This window comes from Pleurodeles waltl, chromosome 2_1 (genome assembly GCF_031143425.1).
Source record: "Pleurodeles waltl isolate 20211129_DDA chromosome 2_1, aPleWal1.hap1.20221129, whole genome shotgun sequence".
Classification (NCBI taxonomy): Eukaryota; Metazoa; Chordata; class Amphibia; order Caudata; family Salamandridae; genus Pleurodeles; species Pleurodeles waltl.
In genome coordinates this window covers 30,170,014-30,194,222 of record NC_090438.1, presented here as the reverse complement: position 1 = coordinate 30,194,222, position 24,209 = coordinate 30,170,014, and the positions used below count along the sequence as shown (strand labels likewise).

The following is a 24,209-nucleotide window of genomic DNA, read 5'->3' as shown; positions in this document are numbered from 1 at the left end:
GGTCATTCAATTATTGTCCATAACCTGGGCTGATTCATGGATCGAAATGGCACTCAGAACCTCCTAGAGGCCAAATACTACAGGCTCCTGTAGTCATTCTGCAGCAAAGCTTTTATTCTTGCAACTGCTCTTCTTCACAGGCCTTAGGCGCTTGGAGGTTTGCTGGTTTATTTTTTCTTGGCTGTTTCTGGATTTTCACCTTGACCCTCTTAGTAGAACAATAGTAATTACTTCTTCTGATAACGAAGTCACCGGATATGGTCATGACTTAGCATAGTCTTTTCTCTAGTAATCTTGAACAGTGGTGTATTCTGAGCCTTAAAGGAGAGTTTCGAGGACACCATCATCTGTGATTCACACCAGTGCAGTGTCTTCCCTTTCATTTCATTTATTTCCAAACCCCCTGTAAAGGGATCTGCACCTTAGACATCCATTTTCATTTATATTGTCTCCAAATGAAGTACTTGCATGTAATGGTGAAAGCCTGTTTTAAATCCAGAGAACGTCTGACATTCCCAAAGATAGCAGGACAAAATCTGTCTTCTCCGGGTACATTCTTAAATACAGCAATGATCTTACAAACCAAAAGTTGAGACCAAAAGGCAGTGCCACGAGATTTGGTTCCCTGGAATAAATCCAATACTATTGGCAAATTCATCAATTGTTTCAAACCAATATCACCCTCTCCTTCTGTGTGCGAGTCCTTAATGAATATATGGAACCATTGACTGCATCAGAGGATCAGAACCTGGGTGTGCTTTTGACACAATTCCAGGTGGTATGTTTTTATTCTGGTTGGAAGTGAAAGCATCGGCTGTGGCGTCATTTATCCTTCTCATATGTGTTTTAAAGCAGAGTTTGCTGTAAATTGAAAGTCTGAGTGGATTAACAAGTTGAGTCTGCAGTCCGTCTATCTAGCTACATGTCATAGTGCCCCTCTTGGATCACATCTTGTCTAGAGGTGACAGTGTGAATTTGGTTTTATGTGCTGTTAGTATGAGGTGAGCACTTTAATATCCAGTCTGAGATTAGGGTGATACTGACTTTGTGGTCTTTTGAATGACTTTGTGGAGTTTCTCTTTTACTTGTTTGGAGTTTGTTTTCTAGTCTGGTTTGAATCATTAATTTTCAGGTGAATCCAACAGGCTGAACCTAAAGGGTTATTTATTTTTAGGAGTTGTAAGGTTCGTATTTTACAGACGGCCAATAGCTCCACCAAAATGGTCATCAGAGCAGACAAGATGTTAGAAGTCTTCAGATTCTTAGGAAATTGGAGCAGTACCATCTTTTATTGTGGGGCCAAGTGCCAGGGGTTTGCAATAATAGCACACGTGTTCAGCTTTTAATGGAGGACATCTAGAAAGAAGGAACAGTTCTTAAGAAATTTTAATAGTGTTGAAGCGGTCTCTGAGTGGTGTTTACTGAGATCAGAAACATCTTCTGGTTCCTGTTTATGAGATGCTTCTTTTGCACGTTGGAGGCCTTTCAATTGACCTCTCATTTCAGGACTGAGCAAATAGTTTTTTTTTAGTACTGTCTTCATGTGCTTGTGACATTAATAAGTTGAGATGATCCCTACATCAGACTGTTAGAAGATTTGAAGTTTCTTCTTTAGACACTTTTGCAACCTTTTGAAATGGCCTTGCACATGGCTGGTATTGTAGCGAGCAGACTTTGTGCGACCCTTCTCACCTCTGAGCAGGCGATATTCCATTTGTGAAAGCATTAGAAAGTGAAATCAAACTGCCATTTTAATGATCATTTGTGGGTCTCCTGCCCCAAATGTACCACAAAGAAGTTTTTTGTGTCTGGTGGTTTTATGATGTATAGTATCAAGAGTGACATGAGGATTGAAGTGAAGAACATGCTTTGAGTGTCCTACAGAGCTGTGGTTTTAATGTATGGAGGAAAAGCATATCTCTGTTCATCCTGCCTCGAATGGTATTCCGTATACCTAGGGATTGAGGTGGGATTTGTTTCCTGGCAAACTGACATGTGCCAAAGAATTTTCTGCCCAGGTGTGGAATTCAGATGGAGTTGCCTTAGATTTGTTGAATCATGTCAGGTGAAGATGAATGTTTTAATTATGCGTGAGGTGGATCACAGGCCTTGAGATTACAAGGCTTCTCTATGAACTGAGGTTGGTCAAAATTATGGAAGGAGAAACATTGCAGGCGCCTATCACTGAACCCAAGACCTTTGAGGATATGTTCAATCGTGGTTTGGTGACTGGAGGGTGGGTTAGACCCAGAAGTAGGAATAGCTTTTAATATTAAACAGGCCAGCATTTTCCACAAATATTTCAATTTAGAAATCTTTAAGTCCGCTGAACTGTTTTTTGGGTGTGGTGTGGATGTGGTTAGTAGTGGTGCGTATTAACAAGTGATTGGATAGCAACGTAGTCTGTTCATTTCAGACAGATGGTATATATGGCGGGTAAGTTAGACCATGCAGGTAAGTACTAGATCAAGGGTGTGGAAGATTTGTTAATAATTGCAAAGTCACTTATGGTTTTGTGTATGGATTAATATTCTAAGATTTGCAAATGAGAATATATATATATATATATATATATATATATATATATATATATATATATATGATGATGTCTGTTTATGACGGTGTTTGCATTGTTCCTGTGAATCCGTGATTGCAGTTGCTAAATGGTTGTCTGTGGTTATGCTGTCTTACTTCTTTATGGTAAACATCAGCATTTAGGTTGATGAGCCTGGGGTGTAATGCTTGTTTTGTCAGTGTTTTTTTTAAAGTATTTTTTGGATATAAATTGATGTGCTTGAAGATCAGTATTGTGTATTGGGTGGTGTCTCTGGCTCTTGAACCTCACAAGCCCTTAAGGTAGTTGACTGTGTTTCACACCTGTGCTGTGGGTGGAATTATTCTTTTCAGTTGAGCAGCCTGGGATTTGTTAAGCAGACACGCTTATGTGATTTCCCTCCAAACCAGTTCTGGTGTTCCAAATGCTCCTCTTGAAATAATCAGATGGCTGGACATTGCCATCTTGTTAGAGATGAGTGAAGAGTGTGCTGAATGTGGCAGGAATAATGGCAGCTGATATAATACAGATCAGAAGTGTAGGGGAAGCTTTGGGTTGAGTGATGAAGAAATCCAGTGAGCTAGAGGTGAATTGTAGGAGTTCAAGTAGCCAAGGGTTAAAGTACAGGAGGAGTGAGGGGATTTGGTGCTCCAAGTAGAAGCAATGAGGTTAACTTAGGGGTCAAGCCCAGGAGTAGTGGATGGATCAGGGGCAGGTGTACGAAGAGTGGGGAGAGCTGAGTAGCCATGACTACTTCCTGTGAAGCTGAGGCTCTTGTTCAAGGCCTTTTGCAACTGCTAAAGACTTGATAAATAGCGTCTCTCAGTACTTTGCAGCCTTTCACTCAACTGTATGCCCCTCTGATGAATCTTAGATACTCCAGGGCTAGGAGAGCTTGCATTCTGAAAGTTAGAAGAGTGCGTCTTGGGGGCAGCTCTTTTAGCTTTCTAGCTTCCAAACTTTGGAATTCACTGCCTCTTTCTGCCCCACATGCCCCATCGAAACTCCTTTTTAGGAAAAAACTGAAAACGGAGTTGTTTAGAATGAATTGATTCTTTAGTCTTTGTGAGTGATGGGATCTTGGACCTTCAAAGTAGCTGTGTGCTCTATAAGATACACTTCTATTTTTTATTATTGTGTGTAATAAACTGGAGGGGGATAAGAGTCTAGTTCGGAGAGTAGTTGGGTGGGGGGTGAAGTACTGCAGAGAATTATGCAGTCAGTTCTGGAAAAGGCAGCGAGAGCAGAAGGGTTGAGTGTGGGAGAAGTGGAATGAACTGAGGGCCTTGTGGTGGAACAATAGAGTGAGCTTGTGTGGAAGTGGGAGCCCAAAAGTAAAGGCTGGTTTCAGTGGATGCATCCCAGGGCCACATCCTGTGAGGAGTGGCTCAAGGCAAGAGGTTACGTTACATCTAGTGGAGTAGATGGACTTGGAGGGACATGTTTTTATTAATTTGCAAATAAAGACAACACAGTAATAAAGTGCAGCAGGCAAAGATCGGCGTGACAATTGATCGTAGGTATAAGATGGTTGCGATATACAGTCAAAGTGCTGAGTGCGGTAGCCTGACTGTATAAACAACCTTCTATTCACATGCAGTATTCTGCTCATCCCTCTCGTCCCCATGTTCTCTGTGTGCTCTCCATGAGGGCCGCACCTTTTCCTGTTTTCTGGGGCACCTTATGCTTTGATAAAACGTCTTTTCTGCAAGCATGCACCAATCAATATCTTGTTGCCAGTCTTGTGGATTTGGTGCTTCGGCCAACCCCCATCTTTGCCATCTGCCACTGGCTTAGGACAAGAAATGATGAGTGACATAGGTTAGGGCTAGGGAGAAGGAATGAAGAGAGTATTAAACATAACTTTTGGCCTTTTTTGGTACTGCCAGACGCCAGCACTTTGACCAGAGGGGTAAGACTTTATACAGAAGCATGTTACCGTCATAAATACCTGCGCTCTTGGAATAGATGTCATTTCCACAGAATATACGCCTTTCTTTGGCATACTTGCTCTGGTTCTGTTTTCCTTAGATCATGTTTTGATACATGTCCTTTCTCTTCCCTTGTCCAGGTGCTGTAACATGACAGAAGGTCCGCTGTTTGGGAATTGACACTCTCAGGCAAGGTTTCATGTTGTGTTCAGGCAAAGGACTGGGAATGTACAGATCTGTTGCAGAATGTGATCACATCGCTGCCCAAGAATGAAGTGGAGCTTGCTATAACTCGGATCTTGGTGTCGTGTTGTGGTTCTGTTTAGAGTGGGTAGGTAACATTTTATTTTCTTGCCATAATGGTTTGTAAATTTTCCAAGTCTGGACTACAAGCCCTGAATCCATCCAGCTCTCTGATTATGAGCAAACATTTGACCAGGTCCGAGTGCATTGTTAGGCATAAACAACTGTTAATGAGCCCCACAGCGCACAATACTAGCACGACTGCCTACAGAACACATTAGAGACAACTCCTGACAGTCACAGGAACAGCATGGCTCCAAGCTATACATTTGTGTAACTCTAGGCTCTGGCCACTCATATGTACACTTCTTAACATTATATCCACATCCGGTTTTGCACAGTAGAATCAACATGACATAATAGGGGAAGGTGTCACAAACTTAACAACCACCTGAAGTCAAGGAGTAAACGGACCCGAGCAGAACTTAACAGATGTCAAGGAATTTCAGCGGAGGCTTCTATGGACTTTAGGACATCATGCGCCATGCAGATCTATAGCCCCACCTAGCAGCCACTTTCCAACGTAATGCTTCTCTGAGCAGTTCATTAGTCTACTCCGGCCTTGCCTGCCAGTGTTTGCACAGTAGGAAGCAGAACCAAATACAGCATCACCCGACTACTTTGCCTCAGGTGAACAAGAATCCCAGAACCACGTACGGCATCAGATTGCGACAGAACACAATGGCTATACAAATGTTCTGAGTGAAAAATGTACAAACACTTAACATACCTTTTCAGTACATTTATTGTGGTGTCAGTGATAGTGTTAATGTCTCAGATGTGTACAGTATGGAAGGGTTGTGTATTGCCACTTTCGACTGTGTTGATTTCTTAATATCACTCATGAGTAGTAAATGTTGTTTTGAGTATGGAAACTGACCCAACAAATCAGCTGCAGTGGATGTGATCCTGCCGCAGACGAGGAGACATATCGTATTAAGTAGTTCCCATTTCAATTATTTTTTTCATTTACTAAATCTAGCTTAATCACTCTACTGACCCTTATACTTCAACAGCTTTTGATTTTGAAAGATTGTGCTTTTACACAGGATACCAGTTGGGAGAGGTGTGTTTAGAGACTGTGTGAGCAGTCCGTGAAAGTGGGGGCAGTTCTTGTTGAAAATGCAAAGAACAAAGATGGCAAATCTGGTAATCCGCTTAAGTGTCTAGTTTGTTAAAATTGTTCGCTATTGACCCTTGAGAAGCAAAGGGAGTTAAAATCCTTTACTGAGTCACTGAACAGAGTAAATATCCTATTCATCTGGAGAGCAGTAAAAGAGACTGACAAGTTTTGATGTTTTCTAGCTGAAAGTCACTGCACATACGCAGAGCAGGGTTAAAAAAGCTTGGGCCAAACCTCAAGACTGTGACCAACAATGACTTTCAGGAACCTGACAGTGAGATGAAATACGAGGGAGTTCACCCCTTACACAACTAAGGTCTGCAGTAGTACAGTTGCAAGGGGAAAACAAGAGAAGTTGACCATCTTTTGAACTCATCTCTCCAGGAACAGTAACTTGTGGGGTATCCAAATCCCTACTCCCCTCAGATCCCCTCAAGTGCTCCTTTTCACAGTGATACTCTTGCTAACAATGTAGCTGTCCAGATATGTTGCCAGAACGCCAGTGTCTCTGTCACTGTTCAAAGGTCTCAGATTCACCAGGCTCCACATCTGACCGGGAGTAAGCAACCAGCCAGACACGGATTTGTGTTTTTTCCGGGAAGGCCAACATACTCTTTGCAGTGCTGAAATGATAGCACTCCATGGATCAAATCTGTTTATTGTTTCAACGTACCAGCATAGAAAGTACAGAGCATCGCATTATAACAAACACACTGCAGCATTTCTAGTCCAAAAGCATTTAAGCGGCCCATAGGGATCATCACCTGTGCGTTCATATCAGAGGGGGCCTCCCCCTCACCTCCTCCTTGCAATCCCAAGTATAGATGAGCCACTCGCAGAAGACTGCTGCACTGGTAAGCGAACTCCTGACATAGTAAAACAAAACATATAACACCAACATTTCTTCCCTTGGTATGCCCCGTCATCCATCAGTCTCTCCATTCCCCGCACCGCCCCCGCTTAGCCCTAGTTCTCCCAAAGACTTCTCCTGCAGACACCCTACCAGAGGCTCAGGTCAACCCCAGCACTCTCGGATAAGCCGGACAAGTCAATTCAGTAAACTCTGTGGATAAAATCTGCAAGAACGGTCTCCATAAGTCACTCAGGTCCCCCATCCGCTGCTGAGAGGCCAGAGTGAGCTTCTCCATTGCCAAAATAAACCACAACTTCTGCAAACATGACACATATGTCGATATCCTGTCTGTGCCCCACAGCGCTAAAATCAGCTGCAACACCGCGTTGAGGGCCAGGGCCATTTGCCGCCCTTTTAACGATCTCAGAGGAAAGGTAAGCGGGTTGGGCAGACCCAGTAAGATATACGATGGGAATCTAGGGATCTTGGTACTAAACGCTGCATCAGTAGCATCTATAAGGCTCTCCCAATATCTATGGAGCTTGGGGCAGTGCCAGAGTAAGTGTACAAATGATAGCACTCCAGTGTAGGTTATGCACCTTTTTTCAGGAACTCATTTACAGTATATGGGCTTAGAACCACCACAGTTTTAATTTTTTGAGTGGTTTAGCCCAGTTATAGCACCATGAAGCCAAGTGCTACCCGCCCCGTGGCAGCGAATGCACAACACTAGTGAGACCTGCTCTCTTGTTTTATAGTTTAATAGCCAGAAGGTCCCATTACATTAGGGTTCCTCTACTGTGCACAGACACAAGAGCTCACTCACCAGTGATGCTTCTATTGCCACTGGATCCTTATTCAAGGTCTCAGTTAAGACCAATGCTGCTTGAAAAGACCAGTCTCTTCCATATCAGCTACATGGAATGGCTTTGCAGCTTAGCCTGGACGACTTCACTCCTTTGCTGCCTCTGGAGTAACTGCCAGGGTGACTTGCCATTGATAGTTTCCTCCTCCAGTCAAGGACGGTGCTGCTTCTACATCAGATTAGGGCCAAGGGGTCTTCCAAAGCACCTCTCCACTATTCCTCACTGGGCACTCTTGTAGCAGTAGCTGTTCTCTGTCCCAGCTGTTCCAGCTGGCTCATAAGCTAGTGGCCCAAGGCATGGAATTCAGACCTGACTGCAGTGTCTACTTAATCTACAAGGCCACCAAAGAGACTCCCGGAGGGGGTAGGATCTTATCAACGCGGCCACATAGTTCTCAGAGGGGGCCTCTAGTTAAAACCCATGAAGCTGGTTTCTCACTGTCTGTCACTTTTTGTAGATTCCTGTGCCCACTTGTTTGCTGTCCATGATGCTACTAGTGGGTAATAGTTGGAGAGTACTGTGTTAGGGAATGCTGTAGGAGACCATAATGGGAGAGGGGAGCCTCACTCAGACACATCTATTTGGCCATCTCGCCAGGTCATGAACCTGGAAGGAATTGCAATTTTATCACCAGCTTTAGCATAAAATGGTGCTTGTATCTTTTAGTTGCAATTTTCTAGACAATTTTGTGGGAGCTAAGAGAAATCCCTTGAACAAAAAAAAATGGTGTAGGCTCTTTCAATGACTGGGTTGTAAATTATCTAGGTGTAGTTCTTAATTTTATTTTGCCTGTATTGTTGCTCCTGGTTTTCGTGTTTCTGTGTAGAAGTTTCTCATCTCATGAATAATCTTGCTTTCAATTCTGCTCCTATGGCTCTAATGTGGACACACCTTGTTTTCTTCCATCACTGTGGGCCCTTTTCTTGGGACTGTTTGTATCTTTCGCAGACTGGGTGTCCTTGTTCCTGCATATGAAGCCCAAATTTTCAAGTACTGCTAACTGCAACACACCCAACATAACAAACATAATCATGTTAGGTCACGAACATCACACAGGAAGCCAAGACATCACCCAGATCAAAACAAATGAGAGAGAAAACCTAGCTTCATGAGAATCTGGTGCATAGAAACCTCCATCCTGCAGTTCCTAAAGGAGCTTAAGACCCACCTTCTTTAGGGGTCACCCCCTTCAAGGGCCCCCCTTTAAAGGTGTTATAATGACTTTTCAGGCTCTTTAAGACTCCTGACCAACACAAACACAGATTCAGCCCTCTTCTGTTATAGCACACAATCTAGGAGCAGTTTCTTCTCTCATGGATTTAGGTCCAGATTCTTGCTGAGTACAGCCTCCTCAATTAGGTTCACTCTAAACAAATACACATACAGTGGCGGCTGGCAACATTAGAGAGTAGTTGGGCACTCAGAAGGGTGGGTGCATGCATATATGTACTTATCAAACAAATAAAGGAAATATGCACTTACCTTCCTTGGTTGCTGCATGAACGTCCTCCTTGCTCCGGTGTTCTCCTCGTCTCTGCCTCAAGCTCAGGACCTAGCCAACTCCCTTAACCAATCCTAGCGCTGCTGTCCTGCTTTTAACCAGCATGATGTAAGTGGTCGGATTGGAGAGAGCAGCCACTCCCAGCACCCTTAAGAGGGCTGGAGACCTGTGCTTTCGCTAAGATAGCGGGGTTGGAGAGGTATAAAATGTGCATATCTGACGCCGCCGCACGGCGGCCAGCCAAAGAGCTACACACACTTTACACTTCAGTGCACAGCTCCCCGCTGGCACTCTGCAGGCTTGCTGGCACTCTACCCCATCCTGGATCTCGGTTCGGGCGGGTTGGTGAAAAATACAATGGTAACAAATTAACTTTATAACCGTTTTATTTTTCATCTCTGGGGTTTTTCTGGGAGAAACTTTTAGTGGGGCAACGCACCTCCACTATAGTGGAGAAGCCGCTGCTGTACATACACATGAATGCTTGCCTCCATTGGTGTATGTCTGCTCTCTTGATAGAGCTACTGTTCATCTGGATTCTGGTCTAGTAGTGCCTCTAAGCTGGTAGCTGGGTATGAGTTTACAAAACTCCTGAATGCAGGCTCCTTTGTGAAGAAGTACGTAAGGGGAACAGAGGAGGTTAGTTAGCCCTTGGGTATGAGAGTGGAGGTTTATTGAACCTGCACTCCTAGAAGCATAAAGAGAGTTATAATTGTTCTATGATTGCCCTTAATGAGTGAGAAGGCAGTATCGCATCTGTGCTATTTAGAGATGATTAAGTTGGGTGACCTATTTCATGATGGGCATTTTATCAAACTTCAAGTCATAAAAGATAAACCACACCTCACTAGACGTTTTACTGTATTATAGAGTACAAGCAGCTTGTTGGAATAAATTTACTACAGTCATTCCATTGTTTGCCAATGGCACAATTATCTACACTTACAATACTGCTTTTCTGCAGGAAGCAACACCTGTGATTACTCCCTTCTCGGAAGACAAGTGGATGCCTAACCTTCAGTGCCAAATATCTGACATAGAATGGAAGTTCCCCTGTGTGCTGACTGGGGCCCTCTTGCCCAACAGGCAGGCTTGGGATACTTTATTGTACATTTATACATAGAATGTATCGCAACCCTCTGAGCCTGATGAAGTGTGAGGTTCATGAGGATTCTGAATGCTACAGATGAAGATCTGAGTGCAGGATTTCTGCACCTGTGGGCTTGCCCACCAGTGTATTACTTCTGGCAGGAAATAATTGAGGCAGTATGTAAAATGAGTGACTGAGCCATTCAGTTAGAGCCAAAAGTTTTCAGAAAAGACCACCCTACAAACATTTGAAAATACACTGCCATAGCGTAGCTAAGAAGCAGGTGGCCAAATACCGGGGACGCGGTAAGTCGCTAGCCCAAAAACACTGGCTGAAAGAATTACCATACTCTAGCGAACAATTAGAAATGTATGCAGCTGCGCGCCTGATACTAGAAAGTGATGCGTATTCAAACTGTGAATGACTAGCAGAAGCATTTGCCTATATTATATGTAAAGAATGTTGTTCCAGTGTAGCTTATAACTAAGCCACAGTCAGTGGTCTTCTTAAAAACACCTTCAAAAACGGTGTCTGTAACATTTAATGCCATGTTCTGCACATGTTCTTTTGTTTGTAAATACGATCAACGTACATTATGTAGTGACTGACGTATGCATGTGGATGATGGTCTTGAATAAGTCAAAATTCAATGGAAGTAGTCATTTATTAATATAGTTTTTTAGTAGGAAAGATTCAGTGGTTCCCAATACAGATACAGCACCCTTAAAAGAAAGGAGAGTTCTAAAATGGCGGGACAATAAAAAAATAGGCTAAACAAAGGGTGCAGAGGAAAGTGATTGTAAAAGAATTTGAGGAAGTGGGGAAGCTAAGAGTATGGTCTGAATCTAGAGTTGGACCAGGGAAGTTAGATATTCTTGGGAGGAGGGGGTTTGGATACATTAGAAAACAATACGCAGAAAGTAAACTTGAAGATAAGGGACGCTTTCCCAAAGAATCAAGTTAGAAAAAGGCACAGACCATGGAAGCAACTAACAGGAGAGACAAATAGAAGTGTTAAAAATAGAAGTCACAGATAATGTACTGCAATAATCTCAAGAATAAAGGAGTTATCGTCAAGGTTAAGAAAAGGGCATTTCGTGGCTGAAAGCAAATTGGAATGTAGAAGGTCCATAGGACAAAAAAACTGAGATAATTGCGAGAAAAAGTAAATAATCAAAGGCTCTTCTGTATTGAATCTTAGATAGATTCACATGCTTGAACCACCCCTCTTGTCGAGCTGGGAGTCCCAAAGGTAGGCATAGTGAGCAGTGCATTGCCTGAAACCCTTTAATGGTCACATATCAAAAGAACCGAACTCCAACCAATCAGAAGCAAGCTCATAGAACACCATTTCCCCCAGAAATTACAATTTCTCGGATTTCTATTGCACGTCATGTGTGAAGGGAGTTCCTTGGGCAAAGCTCAGTCTTTCTCTGATAAGATACCTCTTGAATTAATTGAGTGATTACTTTGAGGGGAAATTTCAAAAGTCTTTTGAATTACATCTGGGATAAACAATGTCTGACCTTCAACAATTCCTTTCAAGGCCTTGTGGAACCTGTGATAATAAGGGGCTTCATTCAGAACATCATACAAGGAATGCATTTATTTCCTCTGTCCTGCGGACTAGGCTATGGACTGTAAGATCTGTTGTCACAAAAACCCTCAAGGACAGAGAGGGTTTACTTTTGCGCCAAACAATTCCAATGGTGTGCCATCTTCAGACGAGGACTCTAATGGTTCCTCAAGAACATTTAAAAAAGCTGTTAAAAGGGCTCATTCTCTGGAAAGACGCTCTCCAAAAATAATTTATCAGGAGATGCTTTCCCTGAATAAGTAACCTAAAAAAAAAAAAAAAAAGATTAAGAAATCCAGACTGAAGTTTTTCTTCTGAGTTAGTCATAATGACTAACAGAATTACCTTAAAAATGACTTCAGACTTACCAAAACCCAGGAAAAAGATACCTCTGGAACTGGAGAAACCAAAATCGTTTAGAATGATATAGTCAACAGAAACAACAGCATTGCCAATGAATAAGTCCTTGCTGATGAAGACACCATTAGCAAAGGTCTGCCCAAAACAGAATTCTACCACCACTGACAACTGATTTAGGGTGGGAGATTACTACACCCATCATTTTTCGGCATTTGAAGATGATCAGCAGAGACCACCTTCTACACTATCTTCCTACCTCATTCAAGATCTCAATGCCGTCCTATCACATGGACACAGCCCATCAGTTTTTCAACTGCTTCATTCTCCTGTGCCTGACCTGCGACTCCTGCTCGTGATGACTGATGCCTATCCAGCTGACGCTCTGGAGGAAGGGGAAGTTCAAGAGTGGATGACTATGTGGTGTCAAAAGTGGGAGATTCAGTTCCTCTCGTAGGAGAGACTATTCCTGACAGTATAGGAGGGTTCCATAACCTAACAGAGAGAGCATAAGAAAGATTTGACTTTCTCTTTCCTTCAGAAAAAACACACGTGTTCTGTATGAATTAGTCATAAATTACATCTTACCCAAGGAACCTATGGTCATGAAAATACACCAGCTTGCCTATGTAGTCATACTTGGGCAGACTCTGGTCATGCGAGCTGCCCGAAGGTGATCTAGAAATAAATTATGACTATGCTTTATACCACAGGATACAGAGAGCTGGAGACTCGATAACATTGGGAAGAGATTCTCTGCAACAGTGCATATATTGATGAGGTCTTCCTAGGACAGGCAGATGTGGTCAGATGTTACACTCTGTTTGGACCTCCTGCTGGAAGACTAAAAGAGTGAGATAGAAGTTGTTCCCTCGGAAACGGAAAGAACATCTTCAGCCATAATAGGCATTGCAATGGACAGTGCGACCAATGGATTCAGACAATTACCTGGTGTAGCTGTGGTGCAGAGACAAGAATGGATAAAGCCACCTCTTTTAGAGGAGTGGTACCAAGCTGTATCCTAAGCATGGCTTATGATGGTGTGTCCTTATTTGGGTGCCCTGTTTATGAGGTTCTACTATCTATTTAATCCGATATGGATACAGTGAGTTCACTAAGAGTCTTGATGTAGTGACTAACACAGCCCTAACAAAGAACTAGAGGAAGAGATCAGCACTGTTATAGAGGCAGATTTCAAGCCTATAGCTACCAAGCACATAATTTGCTTCAACAATCCTATCACAGGCAGTAAACTCCTCAATACAAATCCCCACCTCCAGCATCAGACAGGTGTCTCGTCAAAGCAATGCCAACCAATCTAAAAGCCACCAAGACATCCGTGACTGCTTTCTAACGACAGCCATGGGATCTCCGGACCAGAGTTCACCGTGCTTTTCTTTAATAGTAGCTATTTAGGTTCACTGACAACCATCCCGAGCTAACAATATTATTAATGATGTAATAGTGACCACATCAGACAAGATTACATGTGTGCCCATCGTATGGAAGATTATTACCAGCGATCACCTCAATGCATCTGGCACGGTTGCCAGAAGTAATTTAGAAAAGGCTTTGTCAAGTTGGAGTTTCTCTACATTGGTCATACATAACAACCATAGTTGTGATGCTTCTGGTACCAATGTAATAAGTCTCCTCCGCGCTGCATGATGTAGCACTCAAATATCAGTTTAACATATTTTGGGATTACAGCTGTTTTTCTCCAAATGTTAGCGTGTGAGTTTTGAAAATGCACATATTTTCGTCTTGAATACACACTGTCAATTGTTGTTTGCATGCTTGTTCCCACTAAGCAAGAGCTTCCAACTGGGTAGCTGGGCTGCACACAGGAAAGCTACCTTTAGCTCATGAGCTACTCGTTGGAAAAGCCTACTTCAGACATATCAGTAAGAGGGGAAATCTCGGTTTAGTTCAAACGGTAGGGGAAAAAGAAATCTCACTGCTGGGTTCTGGATCTATTTCAGTTTGGCCATTCTCTAGAGTTCGTCCAGAAACCTCCACCAACTATCCTATCCAAGAAACCTCAACCCTTACAAGCAGAGATCTCATTGTTTGTTGAAGACAATAGTAGGCCAATCTTGGACCTTCCTTAGTTGAATGAATTTCTCAAGAAGCAGACATATCACATGGTTACTTTACAGGAACTCCTCCAGCTCCTTAAAAAAGGAGATTACATTTCTACAGTGGACCTACAGGATGCATGTTTCCATATTCCCATTCGGCCCAAGCACTGAATATGGATGAGATTTGAAGTAGCCAGTCCCCAATGTCCATTCAAACTCCTCCCATTTGGACTCACATCAGCCACAAGACTACTAACAAAGTGCATAGCCCCAGTGACTGCGTTTCTCTGAAAGAAAGATACCAAGCTTTTCCCTGTTTCGACTATTGTCTTGTCACAGGAAAGCCATTCACAGCTACAGAAACCTCTTCCCAAGTCAGTCTGAGGCTCTTCAACAAACTAGGCCTTTACATCCAAAGAACAACTGCATGTCTCACCAAGTTAGCTCATCCAGTGTAGTAGGAAAATAAAATCCCTGTCCAACTGTTCAAGTCTCTTTTTTAGGAATTATTTTGCCTTGCATACATTTAAACCCAGACTGCCCTGTGTACATGGGCCTGTTGCAGGAAGAGCTCCAATAACAATGCTATCAAAGCTGAGGTTATGTAGGAAGCTGGCCCAGTGTGTGGTGGGCATCTGTGGTGTTACACCTTATCCTGGGTTCGGGCAAATCACAATTAGATTGTGTTAGTGTCTAGACAGCCAGGGCTGTCTAGGGTAGCTGCGGCGAGCAGCCAAGACTTACCTAGAAGGCAAGTGAAGCACTTGCAATACCACAGTAGTCACACAGTAACTTATCACACATGAAAGGATCCACACAGTGTGGCAAAAATAAAGGTCCTTTATTATAGGCACACCAAACTAGACTACCACTGGTCGTGGGATCTTCTTTTGTGACTTCGGGTGAGCTCCGGTTCACTCCTCTTCGTAGTGCCTGTTCCGGCACTTCTGCGGGTGCTGCCTGCTTCTGAGAGGGCTCCTTGTCTTGCTGGGCGCCCCCTCTGTCTCCTCACGCAATTGGCGACAACCTGGTCCCTCCTGGGCCACAGCAGCATCCAAAAACCCTAACCGCGACCCTTGCAGCTAGCAAGGCTTGTTTGCGGTCTTTCTGCGTGGGAACACCTCTACAAGCTTCTTCACGACGTGGGACATCCATCCTCCAAAGGGGAAGTTCCTAGTCCTCTTCGTTCTTGCAGAATCCACAGCTTCTACCATCCGGTGGCAGCTTCTTTGCACCCTCAGCTGGCATTTCCTGGGCATCTGCCCAATCCAGACTTTGTCGCGACTCTTGGACTTGGTCCCCTTGTTCCACAGGTACTCTCGTCTGGAAATCCACTTTGGTTGCATTGCTGGTGTTGTTCTTTCTTGCAGAATTCCCCCATTACGACTTCTGTGCTCTCTGGGAAACTTAGGTGCACTTTACACCTACTTTTCAGGGTCTTGGGGTGGGCTATTTTTCTAACCCTCACTGTTTTCTTACAGTCCCAGCGACCCTCTATGAGCTCACATAGGTTTGGGGTCCATTTGTGGTTCGCATTCCACTTTTGGAGTATATGGTTTGTGTTGCCCCTATACCTATGTGCTCTCATTGCAATCTATTGTGACTGTACATTGCTTGCATTGCTTTCTATTGCTATTACTGCATATTTTTGGTATTGTGTACATATATCTTGTGTATATTTGCTATCCTCATACTGAGGGTACTCACTGAGATACTTTTGGCATATTGTCATATCTGTGTATTGTGTTTTCTTATGATATTGTGCATATGACACCAGTGGTATAGTAGGAGCTTTGCATGTCTCCTAGTTCAGCCTAAGCTGCTCTGCTAAGCTACCCTTTTCTATCAGCCTAAGCTGCTAGACACCTCTTCTACACTAATAAGGGATACCTGGACCTGGTGCAGAGTGTAAGTACCCCTTGGTACTCACTAGGCCAGCCTCCTACATAGGGTCTTTACACCATTATGGCATCCAGAATCTCAAAGGCAGCTCTAGACAGTCCTTCCCCAACTGATGAGAAATCCCTTTGAACCAATCCACAAAATGGAATTAAACATCTGTCTTCAAAACATGCTCTACTTTTGGCCTTAACGTTCACAAGAAGTGTAAATGAAATTCAAGTAAGGAACCCTTCTTGCAATTTCACAACGATTGAGTGATCTTAAGGACAAACCCTCATTTTATCCCCAAGTTCTGTCAGACCTTCATTTAAAGGAACCCGTAGTTCTTAAACTTTTTAAAGGATCCTACTAATATAGCAGAAAGAGCACTTCATATCCTGGATCTAAGAAGATGTCTTAGATGCTGATGCAGATAATACAGCTCACTTCTGGAGTCCTGTAGTTTGCTGAGTGTCTGTGGCCATAGTGTAGTGCCATAATACAGCTGGCTGTCATTTATAAGGAAGTCTACAACAAGTATGGCCGCTTCATCCTTCCTCTTCTCTGTTGTGCTTCTTACTGACATTTTCAGGGTAGCAGCCTGGAAGACACGCACACATCCGTTCAGTACTACTGCCCGGATTCAAAACTGCAGAGGAGTGCTGCAGTGGATCATTCTGTTTTACGTTCTCTTTCTCTGAGGTGAGCCCTGTCTTTGTTTAATTTTCCTTTATCCATTTCAAATGCTTACTGTATGAATAGTACTGGCTAATCTGATTCAATCTATGAAAGATCTAATTTTGTAGAATTAAAATGTTAATTACCTAACATGTAAACCACCCTCGTGTCCAGTCCAGGCTCACTTATTTATTACCTCTCCCACTTGTCCAACAAAATCTACGGTATGTTCCCCTCTGGGGTGAGTGGTGCTGTTCTATGAGCTTGCTTCAGATCGGTTGAAGTTTAGTTCTTGTGAAATGATGTGAATAGGCTACTAATGTGACCATGTTAAAGCTTTTCAGGGTACACTTAAAATTAAAGTGCCCACTTTGTCTGTTGTGGCTAGACGAAAGTGATGACTCAAGCATGTGCGGCTACGAAAGTTACCAAGACTTGAGAACTGCAGTTACAGGTAAGTAACATGTTTAATATGCCTGCGGTATGGGTTGAAAGGAGAAAGGTTAAACAGAAAGGAGAAGGCGAAAGGGGCACCTACAGTTGAGCGAAGGCGTGGGGAGAAGGCGCAGGCAAGAAAAGACTTTAGGGTTTTTTTTTAGATTGAGGTGTAAAGAGTGAGTGGTTGACACACACATAAATGGACTCAAAGATGAGTGTTGAAGGAAGAAAAGGAAAGAAAAAAAGCGAGCGATGCATTTTTTTTTTTTTTAAACTTTTTTTTTTTATTATTCTCTTATCATTTAAATTTGGATGCCGTTCGTTTGGTAGCTTCTTTTAAATCACACATGAGAAGATGAATGACATTTGATGCAAGTAATACATCACAAAAATGTTACAACCGGATACAATCTATAGAATATCTATCACCTGAGCCAGAAGTCCAGAGTAAGCAGATTGTCTGTTTTTTTTTTTAGTTCCAGCAAGCCAGGCACCTGTGTATTCACAAATATTAAGGTGTTGTGTCAATTTGAAGAGCACACGTGAGTGCTTCTAGGAATCCTCAGGGGCAGTGGCAAATTACTAGATACATAAAATGGCAAACACATGGTGTATGTCTGCTTTCTTGTGACTGTTAATCATCCCCAGTTACAGTGCATATCATCTGACATCTTTAGCTGCCTGCTTAATAAGTGCCCCTATGGCTGCTGCTCTAAAAGGACCTCTATCAGCTTTCTACACCTGCTTGGATGTGCACTGAGTGACCTTCTCCACAGGCTTTAAGGTGGATATTTTGTTTGTTTCATGGCTCCTTCCCCTCCCTAAAATCAGAGCCTTGTGACATTTGCATTGTAGTGAACGATGACTTACAGAACATCAGGCCATGCTTACATTGGCTTGTCAATGTATGATCACAGCTGTCACATTGTATAGTTTGCTAGCCAGTCACAGTTTTAGTGATGCCATTCGATACCTGTTTATAACCCTGACTTTCTGCCTACTAGGTACTGCTCAGGTGATTTCTGTGCCTTGATGAAGAATGCAGACGATCAAGTGTGTTGTGGTAGGAGATGGAGCTGTTGGAAAGACCTGCCTGCTCATCAGCTACACCACCAATGCTTTCCCCGAGGAGTACATACCCACCGTCTTCGACAACTACAGCGCCCAGATGACTGTTGATGGGCGGACTGTCAGCCTGAATCTTTGGGACACTGCAGGTCAAGAGGAGTATGACCGTCTACGCACCCTCTCTTATCCTCAGACCAACGTCTTTGTAATCTGCTTTTCCATTGGAAGCCCATCCTCCCATGCCAATGTCCGTCACAAGTGGCACCCGGAGGTCTCCCACCACTGCCCAAATGTACCCATCCTACTAGTGGGGACCAAGAGTGATCTCAGAAGTGACCCAGATACAATAAAGAAGCTCAAGGAACAAAACCTGGCACCAACCACTCCCCAGCAAGGGCACTCTCTTTCCAAACAGATTGGAGCAGTAAAGTATTTGGAGTGCTCTGCGCTGAACCAGCAAGGGGTTCGCGAGGTGTTTGCTGAAGCTGTACGTGCCTTTATGAACCCTGTGGTAAAGAAAAACCCCAAAAAGTGTGTTCTCCTTTAGTGCCTTCTTATAAAGCTGAACATGAACTGGTGCGGTAAGCATTAGCAAGACATGGTGCAGTTTCTGGGGACTTTGTCAGCCGTCCCTTTCTGTGGCAGTTGTCCGAAGGCCTTGGACCCGCCTTCTCTGTAGGATTGTATGGTTTAGATGCTTGGCTAAGACTAGAGTCATCTAGAAATGTGGGAAATAGAAAGGTGTGCTGCAGAAAGGCACTGGTACAACATTGTTCAGGAACCTCTGCAGCTCTTTGGGCCTGCAACTGTGTCAGAGCTTTGCAATGGGAGCATGTATAAACCTTTTTCCTTGCTTAGTGCTTTTTTTCTGCTGAAAGGGTTGACTGTGCTGCATTTAGGTTTCTGCTCCTTTTTCAAGCTTTTTGCAAGATAGGTTTACTGGTTGGGAGAATCGGTCACCTTGTTATCATGCAATTTCAATGTGCAATTTAAATGCTGTAATCTAGACCCTTTGTGTACTAAAGTGTGTTTAAAAGCATACAAATGTGCAGGCTCAGGAATTTGAAGGAGAAACAGCACCTGGATTCCCGCCATCCCCTTCAGAACAGACCTACCTTCCTTGGAACTTTTAATATCATTGATGTCATTAGCTGAGAAGATACAGGCTCCAGAGTGTCCTCTAGATGCGCGTATTAATCTTGAAAAGGTTTATATTAATTTAGCATCATTCTTGTGTGCCTCGGTGCCTATGCCTAGAGCCATGTTCATTCTACAAGATGGGACTATACAAAGGCCATCCCTTCACCAGCTCAGGTTTGAAGCAAAGTGATCCAAAATGCCATCAGAGGGTTCTGCACATGCCCTTGTGACTGAATCTTGATACAGTATCCGATTCCTTTTATGGTAAGATCTGGTTAAAGGCAATCATGTGCAAAGGTCCTGGTTAGTTTTTCAGCCCCTCTTAAGCCAGTTTGGTTCTGGGCTTGTGTACTTAAAAGATCCACTAAGTGCCCACCTGTAGCTCTGTAAATTCTTTCTGGTGGAACGATGACCTGCACAGCTGTTCAATCTACCATTGTCCTGTTAACCATACCCTTGGCCTAATTGACAGTAAGTTCACAAGCTGAATGGAATGACGCTGCTGAACATATTCTCTCAAAAAGGACATTTTCAGACACTGATGTGAGCTGAAGGTGGTGTGAAGTGCCCGGACCGATGAAGATTCTGTGCCGTGTAGAGAAAGTTTAATGTCGGGCACAGCTACTTGTTCAACACTTCTCAGTTACCTCATTTATCTCTGTGTTGATTATTGTGTACAATACTGAATCTTAAATAACTGAGTGATCAGGCAGTTTTAGAACCAAAGTATTGATGGTCTGAAGCCAGCTTGAGATGCTAATGCGCTGTTCCTTGTTAGGTGTAAAACTCCACACAGCTGGGTGGTGCTTACAATGATTTGGGGGTGGTGAGGAAGTGACAATGATGAGTTAAATATTAATGGTTATTAGCTAGACACAAGACCACAATCCCTGCCACGAAGCAGTAGGGAGCACCAGAATCTCTAGCTTTAAATACCAAAAGACAGAAATGGAAGCTTGGTATAGCATCTGGCCAATGAAGCAGGGGCTCACTCAATGCCTGTAAAGAGTGCTTGTCTGATGACATAATGGTTAAAGTTAGACACTGAACCTTCATTTGTTGGTTTTAAAAGGGACCTCGTTTCAAGCTGTCTCTCTAAGAAGTGGAAGGCAGGTAAAAAAGACTGTGTAATGGGTGGAACATGCAGCTTTCCCATTCTCCGCCTACGGTGAAGAGGGGAACATTGGAGCTCACCCTTAAAAAGAAAGGTGGTGAAAAGCTCTGTCTCCAAATGCAAGCCCAGTTGCTGAGGCTGTGCTCAAGAACAGTCGAGCTGTGCTAGACAAACGCCGAGTGTGGGAGAGTAATGGGAGGAGGATGAGAAAGATACCTTTTCCTGTAAGCAAGTGAACCATGGCATGAAGGAAGGCATGCTTTACACTGGTTTCTCCTAAAGTCAGTGGGATGGGATATAGGGAAAGTGTAATGTCCAAGCTGCAGTAGCACAAGCAAGGCACAATATCCCTTTGATTAACCCAGTGAGGCACTGAACGAAACATGCCCATATACATGTTGGAATGAATGTGACCAAAGAACTCCGTGGGTGGCAACAGTAAGATAACCAAACAGCAATAACAGCCCACGTGTCCTTTTATTGGGCAAAATCTTTTCACTGTCTTGATACATTAAAGACCCAACATATTCGACAGAGGCAGTAAATGATAAGTATTTGAAAATGTGGTCCAGTCTCCTGTGATTTAAATACCCGTTCTCTATTATTCTAATTTGATTAGTGAAACTTAATAATAAACAGCATACTCACAACTGCAGGACCATCTGTATATATACACCCCCCCCCCCGCATCAGTGCCTTGTTTCCTACAACATCTGAGTAGATCTGTGCAAAACTACTACAGTTGTTCCCCCAAGAATCTGCTCCTGATTCATGTGTGATTAATACTTTCCCTTTATGCTGAAACAAGGCCTCAGTTGCCTCCTAGTGTGGTTCCGCAACATGGCCTATCTGTTACTGAGCTGTATGCTGGCTCTTTTTCCCCTCCATGGAGTGGGGCAGAAGGTTTGAAACTGAGAAGGTAGAGGAAAAATTGTTATTGGTCTAAAAAAGTAGTTAAAAAGGTGGTAGTTTTCTCCAGCTGAAATTAGACAACATTTCTCAGTTTGGTATTGGTTTAGTCTGGTGATAAAAGAAGAGTCATGTTAACATCCATACTGCAGATTGGAAAAAACAGTCCCAAACTATTCTTAGCAGACTTGAGACCGGCCAAGGGAAAAGTAAGCTAATGGGCCTGCCTCTTCTGGAGTAGACAAGTGGTCAACAGATGCTACAAGCTGTCTTGATTGTACAGTTAAAGTGCTCCAGGATTACCTTTGTGCCTTTTCTGGTATCTCTTGCTGATTAAAAATTATCTGCTAGCAGTCCACAGAACTGAAGTTAGTGTGGCTTTAACAAGACTAAAGCTCCTCATCCTCACCAGGTGCGGGTGCTGCTCTTGCTCTATTCCAAGGGAGTGCAGCAAACGAGAAGCAGGCTAAAGTATTTTTCCTCCTGATCGGTGCATGTTTAGAAAACAGCCCTTGGCGAATCTTAATAAGTAGCAGTTATCTTTACAAGATCGAGAGGTCCTCTCTCTCTCTCCATTGAGTGTCATTAACTTTAATGTTGCCCTCTCTTGGTAGTTCTTCCTCTTTTGAAGGATTATCTTCTGTGGACTCTTAAAATGTCATGGCAGTGGATAGCAAGAAGAAATCTGATTCTTATCTTGAGAGAATACTAATCTTAAACCTTACACTTGGGAAAGCCGAACCCAAGTGATCTAAGCAACTGAGTCTGCCTTCAAACCCTAGGTGAGAAGATAATGTGCCAATACACTACTCTAACGCCTCTGTGAAGGGAATGGAAGACCAGTGTAAATACAACCTTTGCCATCGTGCAATGATGGCAGTAGGCCTATCTTTAAACAAAACTTTCTTTAAATTTAGTAATTTTAAAAGGACATTCCTCAATTACTAGAAAAAATGTTTTTAAACCTCATAACATAAGTATTGTCTGTAAGCATCATGAAATGTCTTTAACTATCAAGAGAATAAGTATTCAAAAGCCTGTTCGAGGAAAAAAAATGAAATAATGTGAAAACACAACGCCTAAAATATTAGCTGTGCCAAAGCACTTCATTTGGCACAACAGAATAACAGAATGCCTGTCCTAAACCCATGTAATGCACCAAGGAAGTGTGGATGTAAACAAACTGAAGTAATGAGCTGAGATTTCTCTATGGCCTAGGAGAGTACTGATTGTAATTGTGGATTAGCATACAGAAGCCATCTCCCTAAACAGCATTCACTATCATTTAACTGCGGCCTACACTTAATATTATAAAATTGTATTACAGGATGCTAATCGTAAACTATCGTAATCTAAAGTAACTAAAGCTCGCCCTCTTATACCACAGGTTAATTACCAAGTCTAATTTCTATAGGGAAACGTGAGCCAGAGGAGAGCGTAACCGATGATGTGCATCTAAACACCATACGAGGATAGACCAAAGACAGCAAGAGGAAACCATGCCTATAGGGGTGAGAAATAGACTGAAGTGGATAGAAGGTTGAACACACATAGCAGAATGGGACTCGAAAGTAGCAGGCCAGGTTTCCTTCAACTATCAGAAGATCACTTTTTAGGCCAATGTCACCAGTCCGCTTGGTTATTGGTTTTTCCTGAGGAGACATTTGACGCTCAAAAATGCTTACTGATGGAGTTTTAAATCAAACTAGGTTTTATTTTCCAGATACGTGCAATAGGTGTGAGAGATGAAGTTAGTCCTGAATAGTCGTAGAAACATTTTCTGTGTTACCTCCATCAGCACAACGGTTGTCTTGTTTATTGCTGGGTCCCCTGTGCCTCTGTGATATTGGGGGGGGGAGGTGTCTCTTCTGTTCTGTTGGGGTCTGAAATCTGCTTCTAACCCATCAGTCAACTTAATTTGTACTTTGGTATTTAGAGGAAAGCATTGTGACTCACAGGAAAGGTACTGTCAGATTACATCTTTTACACAGAGGCTCAAAAAGACTACATATCAAAACTGACAACAAATAATATAAAATAATGAAATGTTAACATCTGAAAACCATCGGTGCCTGGTGTGGGAATGTTTTAACAGAAGATGAGTGGGTAAAAAAAGAATCCAGTACTCTCTAGAGCATCTAGAGTTCTAGATAGGATGGAGGATGTTCCCTGTCATCATTCCACGGAATCCTAGCAGCATTTAGAGTTTGATATTGTAGCTAGAGCGAGTGGGTCCGTGGTAAGTCTGTGGATACTTAACTTACTTGAAATCTCTCTTTGCAGAGCTCTTCTTGGTCTCCATGTTTGTGATCTTTGACGTGTGCCTTGATTTCTGAATAGCAATAATTATGTGCCTAGTTATCATACTTCTGCTGGTAACTGTAATTACCCAGGGAATGCGTGTGTAATGCCAAGACTCATTAAACCTGTATTCCTGGGCTTGCCCAGGATACACAAATCAACTTTGTTGAAGTGGTACCCCTCACCGTCTGTTTTTCTCTCTGAATATCTGCTTCCGCGTTTCTGTCTGAATAGGTACTTATTAATTTGTATTTTTGCTACTCAGTTGCATCCAAGAAGTTTGCAAAATGATTAGGTACTGCAGAAACTAGCATTTTTATAAAATACCTAGGACACAGTGCATTCCTTTGTACCTGTAAAAAGTAATTGACGCTTAGGGGACACATTTATCAACTATGGGTTGGGTGGGACATACACTTAAACTATCACTGTATCAACTTTGTCA

General features: G+C 42.9%; 1 protein-coding gene across 3 annotated transcripts in view; it reads left to right on the top strand.

Moving 5' to 3' along the window:
* Positions 1–23,925, top strand: part of LOC138260523 (rho-related GTP-binding protein RhoG-like) — a 30,900-nt gene extending 6,975 nt beyond the window's left edge. For 2 of the 3 annotated variants that reach the window (XM_069209122.1, XM_069209133.1), the window contains exons 2-3: positions 4,626–4,816; positions 18,237–23,925. In XM_069209122.1, coding sequence (XP_069065223.1) covers positions 18,272–18,847 — 576 coding nt within the window. In that variant the 5' untranslated portion in view covers positions 4,626–4,816; positions 18,237–18,271 and the 3' untranslated portion in view covers positions 18,848–23,925. Of the gene's footprint in view, positions 1–4,625; positions 4,817–16,708; positions 16,819–18,236 lie in introns of all 3 variants that reach the window. The other variant, XM_069209142.1, reaches the window with a different exon arrangement.
* Positions 23,926–24,209: the final 284 nt, after the last annotated feature.